This window comes from Emiliania huxleyi (assembly GCF_000372725.1).
Source record: "Emiliania huxleyi CCMP1516 unplaced genomic scaffold EMIHUscaffold_396, whole genome shotgun sequence".
Lineage (NCBI taxonomy): Eukaryota > Haptophyta > Isochrysidales > Noelaerhabdaceae > Emiliania > Emiliania huxleyi.
The window spans coordinates 72,562-77,719 of record NW_005198998.1 but is presented as its reverse complement, the minus strand read 5'-3'; the positions used below and the strand labels follow the sequence as shown (position 1 = coordinate 77,719).

General features: G+C 63.4%; 3 protein-coding genes across 3 annotated transcripts in view; 2 read left to right on the top strand and 1 right to left on the bottom strand.

The window, feature by feature from the left end:
• Positions 1–1,233: 1,233 nt before the first annotated feature.
• On the top strand, positions 1,234–1,725 carry EMIHUDRAFT_243715 (hypothetical protein; the record flags this gene model as incomplete). The annotated part of the gene is made up of 2 exons (XM_005770974.1): positions 1,234–1,276; positions 1,412–1,725. 2 exons carry the CDS (start codon positions 1,234–1,236, stop codon positions 1,723–1,725), a joined length of 357 nt encoding a protein of 118 aa, XP_005771031.1.
• A 1,061-nt stretch (positions 1,726–2,786) lies between these two features.
• On the bottom strand, positions 2,787–3,849 carry EMIHUDRAFT_445124 (hypothetical protein). The gene is made up of 3 exons (XM_005770973.1): positions 3,203–3,849; positions 3,052–3,121; positions 2,787–2,885 (listed from the first exon to the last, which is right to left on the bottom strand). Exons 1-3 carry the CDS (start codon positions 3,740–3,742, stop codon positions 2,863–2,865), a joined length of 633 nt encoding a protein of 210 aa, XP_005771030.1. The 5' UTR covers positions 3,743–3,849; the 3' UTR covers positions 2,787–2,862.
• Positions 3,850–4,242: 393 nt separating this feature from the next.
• Positions 4,243–5,158, top strand: part of EMIHUDRAFT_470226 (hypothetical protein) — a gene marked incomplete at its 3' end in the record, with an annotated part of 3,773 nt that continues 2,857 nt past the window's right edge. Inside the window, exon 1 of the mRNA XM_005770972.1 lies at positions 4,243–4,788. Coding sequence (XP_005771029.1) covers positions 4,369–4,788 — 420 coding nt within the window. The 5' untranslated portion in view covers positions 4,243–4,368. The remainder of the gene's footprint in view (positions 4,789–5,158) is intronic.

The window sequence follows — 5,158 nt, the reverse complement described above, 5'->3', positions numbered from 1 at the left end:
ATAGCCTAATGTATTCCATGAGATTGCTCCTCATTGCCATACTGCAGCCATGAACCCCGCGCCGCAGCCGATGAAGAAGCCGCGGGCCGGCAGTAGCCACGTCGACCCACCGCTGCGCAATGGGCAAAGCGCGAGCCCAGCAGTTCAGTCAGACACGAACGCTGCACCGAAGACGGCGGCCTCGGGGCGCGCGTGACCGAACGCGCTTGCGGTGCTGCCACGCCGTCCTTTCCCATCGCCGCCGAACCGCCCTCCCTCCGCCGCGACAGACGCCGCAAAGACGGCGCTTCTCGCCGCCCAAGCAACAGCAGCAGCTGTGGCAGCGAATCTTTGCGTCGCTGGTGCGCGCGGCGGCCTCGTCGCAGTCTGGCGGGCGCTTGCCTCGCGGACCAGGCGGCCGAGCAGGCTGTGATCGCGGCCGAGGTGGATTGGCTCGGGCGGGTGCCGCCTGGAGGCGCGCCGGCAAAGCAGCCTGCAAAGGCGGGGCGATCGGCGAGGCAGCGGCGCTCGCACCTGTGCAGCTGACGCGCCAGCCGCCTGTGCCTTCCGGCGGCCTGTGCGCAGCAGGTCTATCTATTCACACCTCAGACGATCTTCCACGTCCAGACAGCGTCCAGACAGCGTCCAGACAACGTCCAGACAGCGTCCAGACAGTGTCCAGACAGCGTCCAGACAGCAAAATCGGAGCGTCTAGACAGCTATACAGACAGTAATAGCACTTGAATGTACACAGCTGATTGAAGTAAAGGGGAATGATGCAGCTGCCTGCCAGAGCAGAAAGATTCCTTAATTCTCTCCACTACAAAAAAATCCGGTGGGGAACCGACATCATGGCCTCGAATGCCGTGCTCTCTAGGTAATCTGCGGGAGCTCCACAAACCAGGTTGCCCCCCCCCCCCAAGGCTGTAGGGCGCTGCGCAACGTGTGCTTCTCGGCACCTACGCCGCAGGGCGCGCACGCATCCAGCGCGCAGCAGCCGCGGGTGCGATCGAGGCGGTGGCGGCGGCGATGCGCGCTCACCGTCACCCGCGACAGCGTCCAGACAGTGTCCAGACAGCGTCCAGACAGCAAAATCGGAGCGTCTAGACAGCTATACAGACAGTAATAGCACTTGAATGTACACAGCTGATTGAAGTAAAGGGGAATGATGCAGCTGCCTGCCAGAGCAGAAAGATTCCTTAATTCTCTCCACTACAAAAAAAATCCGGTGGGGAACCGACATCATGGCCCCGAATGCCGTGCTCTCTAGGTAATCTGCGGGAGCTCCACAAACCAGGTTGCCCCAAGGCTGTAGGGCGCTGCGCAACGTGTGCTTCTCGGCACCTACGCCGCAGGGCGCGCACGCATCCAGCGCGCAGCAGCCGCGGGTGCGATCGAGGCGGTGGCGGCGGCGATGCGCGCTCACCCGCAGGAGGCGGGCGTGCAAGGGCAAGGCTGTGCAACGTGTGCTCCGGCACCGACGGCGCAGGGCGCGCACGCGAGCAGCGCGCAGCAGCCGCGGGCGCGATCGAGGCGATAGTGGCGGCGCTGCAGGCTCACCCGCAGGAGGTGGAGGTGCAGGCGGAAGGCCACAGGGCGTTGGGCAACGTGTGCTCCGGCACCGACGCCGCGGGGCACGCACGCAGCCAGCGCGCAGCAGAGGCGGGCGCGATCGAGGCGGTTGTGGCGGCGATGCAGGCTCACCCGCAGGAGGAGGTGCAGGAATTTTACAACAAAACTCCCTGACAAATCGCCAACAGGCAGATATCGCACACCAGTCAACGCATACTTTCATCCCATCCTACCATAGTTTCATCCTTTACTCGATGCGAAGTACCTTTCTTTCGAGGGTGCGTGCTTGGCGCGCACGCACTAACACAACAACAACAACAACACAATCTCTCTCCCAGCTTCTTTGGGTACCTTTTGTTTTTGTTTTTTTCACTTCCGTTTTTCCGTCGTCCAAACCAAATGCTCTTCCCAGCTTCCGTCCCATCCATCATGTCCTCCCACGGCACCGGGCCGGTGCTTGCACTTTGAATGCCGTGGGGCTCCTGCCCGTGTCCGGGCGTGGAGATGCGAGGGTCGCCCCCCCTTGCCCCACCACTTTGTGTGTGTGGAGACGTTTACCTTACCTTACCTTCCTCCTCTCGCTCGCGCTCGTCCACCCGCACCTTGTTTCTTTGATTTGATCACTCTCGAGCCTGTCGCTTGTTTGTGTTGTTGTGCTTGTTGTTTGTACCCTTGGCACCTTGGAGTGCTGGGGGGGGGCGACAGGGGGGACGTGGCCCTGAGTTATGTGTACGCCAACTCAGGGTGTGTGGCAGCCCGCTGGCTGTGTGTCTTGTGAGCTTGTCTGTGTCTGTGTGTCGCTCGTGCGTCTCGTCATCATCTGTCTCGCGCGTCCACCCATACCGCGTTGGTGTCCAGTCCGAGCCTGGCTGTTCTTCACCTTCCTAACTAACTAACTCGAGCCTGTGCAGTGGCGGATGTTGTGCAGCTGTGCAGTAGCGAATGCCGATGCTGTACAAGAAGGTCACCAGTAGCGTGAAGGGGGCACTTGGAGCACTTAAAGTGCAGTGAGAGGAGGTAGGTAGTCACAGTAATCTCACAAAAGAAAGAAAGAATTTGAGAGAAAGAAAGAAAAGAGATCGAACCCAAGGGAGGGAGATGGGAGGAAGGCACGCCGGCCGCCACCACACAGGATTTAGCCGCCGTACACGCTGCCAACCAAGGTACTAACCCGCGATCTCCTCTGGACGACCAAGGTACCTTAGCCGGCCCTAGGCGACGGAAGCATGCACATTCTGCTGGCTGCCTTCCTCTCCGCGCTCAGCGTAGCAGCGGCGTCCGAGCCCTTCACCTGCGACTGCTCCTGGACGGCTACGCACCCTTGCGATCACCCGGTGAGTTCAGCCACGACCACGTCGCGCTCAGACACCCCGTTCGATCCGCTCGCCCCTCCCGACAGGACACCAAGCCGCAAACGGGCTGGCTCGGCCTCGGCGGGACGGACGAGTGCCACTACTACTGCTGCCCCGCCCCGCCGCCGTCGCCGCCGCCTCCGCTCACCCCGTGCGACTGCGGCTGGGTCGGCCGTGACGGCAAGCACGTTTGCCCGCACCAGGACCCGTGCCCCGGTCTGACTGCGCTGGAGTGCCGCGAGGTGCCAGCCTCGCAGCAGGTCGCCCACCCGACGGCAACCCTCGGCCTCCCGTCGGACGTGCCCTGGCAGTGCTTCCACCAGTGCTGCACGGAGCCCGCCGCGCCGCCGGCGCCACCTTTCCCGCCGTCGTCGCCGCCTCCCTCCGACGACGACGACGGCAGCGGGTTCGACGACTCCCAATTCTTGAACGTCGATGGCATCCTCAGCACAAAGGACCCGGCAGACATCCCGCTCATCGTCACGATCATCACCATCATCATCGCGCTCCCGCTCTTTTGCTGCGCGACGTGCTGCCTCTATCGCAACGCGATGAAGGAGGCGGAGAAGGATGCCGTCGAGCAAGCCCGCCGGCGCGCTTACATTGGCGTCTAGGACACTCAATCCGCGCGCAGCTCTCCCCGCACGCAGCAGCCACCGACCCTGCGGCCGCTGCCTGCACCGTTGCTCCTCCGTCTCTCCCCCGTGCCGATCTTGTACGTTCTCGTTTATTAGTGAGGCTTGGCCGTGCGGTCTGCCTCCGGGTGTGGTCTGGTGTGGACGTCGCACACTTGACGTCGAGGGCTCTCTGCCTCTCTCGATGGCACAATGCGGGGTCATGCGCGCCAGGGACCACGCAGCCCCGCGGGTGTGTGTCGTTCCTCTGTTTTTGTGGGAGTGTCTGAATGGTTGAATTCTTTTGTGGTGTACCTGATCCGTCGAAAGCCGGGGCCGAGGCCGAGCGGGCTCGGTCGCGTGCGCAGCGACCAGGAAGGAGCCGTGCCTGCTGCATGCACAGTTGGGACTCGGGCGGGTGTATGTATGCAGCATGTGAGGCACTGCGGCACGTTGTTGCCGCCCTCTCCTCGAGCAGACAGAGATCCGTAGCGGAGCACAGTGAGAACGCCTCTTGATGCAAAATTCTTGTGTCTGATAAGCGGCAAAATTCTTGTGTCGGTGAGAGTGTTGGTGAATTCTTTGTTTCCGTCGCCCTTTTGAAGCGCCTCTGCAGCTACACAGAGCACGCAGCACAGCCACAGCCAATGGCCTCGTTCGGTACGACTTCTCGCGGCCTCGCCGACTCTCCCGCGAGGCCGCTCTCCTGCATGCGCCTCTCGCAGACGCGCCGCAGCCCGAAGAAGGTTGGCCGGCCGGCCGCGAGCGCCGCACGGGCGCTTCGCGAGTCGAACCAGGCCAACGGCTACAAGCCGGCGCAGACGCCCAACATCAAGCCGTCGTCCCGCCGGATGGGATCATCGGCCGGATCGTCGCGGTCCGCGGCGTCGTCGCTGAAGCGCGCGGCGCCCGAATCGGACGGACCGGCCCCAAAGCGCCGCAGCGCCGGAGACCAGCCGCTCGAGGCGGTCGACGAGAGCACAGCGCTCTCCGAGCTGCATGCCTCGCGCGAGGACAATGAGCGGCTGACGTGCGAGGTGGAGCGGCTCAACACGGCGCGCTCCGCGTGGGAGGACCGCGCCGCCGAGCAAGCCGCCGAGCTCGAGCGGCTGCACGCCGAGATTGAGGCGGCGCGGCAGGAGCTGTCGGCGCAGGTCACCGCGGCCGAGGAGAGCGCCGCTGCGGCGGAGGCGGCGCGCGCCGCGGCGCAGGCCGAGGCCGAGGCGACAGCCGCGCGGGCGGCCGGGCTCGAGTCCTCCCTCGCCGCCACCGTGGCCAGCGTGACGGAGCTGACTTGCCGCACACACGCGCAAGAAGAGCTCCGCCGGCAGGCAGCACTCGCCACACGCACACACCCGCCGTCGCCCGCGGACCCCGCCGGCACTTCGTTGCCATCCTGAGCCCGTTCGCCGAACTCTCCTCGTCCCACCCAGAGGCGCTCTGGACCTCTGCCTGTTTTTTATCGCCGTTTCCCGTCATGCCTTAAGTTTGCAGCCCTTATCCCTCTACGATGTTTTTACTCTCGTCTGGCCGGAATGAATCTTCCTCCTCTCCTCCACTCTTCCATTCTCTTCATCTCCTTTGGACAGTGAATCCTCCCTATCTCTGTTTTTTTGTTTAGTCTATCCTGTTTCACCTTTT

Bases quoted from the DNA above. Each gene is read 5' to 3' on its own strand.
- EMIHUDRAFT_445124 (XM_005770973.1), bottom strand. From the start codon at position 3,742: ATGACCCCGCATTGTGCCATCGAGAGAGGCAGAGAGCCCTCGACGTCA. The intron at 3,122-3,202 runs GTCCGACGGGAG...CAGCGCAGTCAG, and splicing joins TGGAAGCACTGCCAGGGCAC to ACCGGGGCACGGGTCCTGGT. The intron at 2,886-3,051 runs GTGAGCGGAGGC...GGCTGAACTCAC, and splicing joins CCCAGCCGCAGTCGCACGGG to CGGGTGATCGCAAGGGTGCG.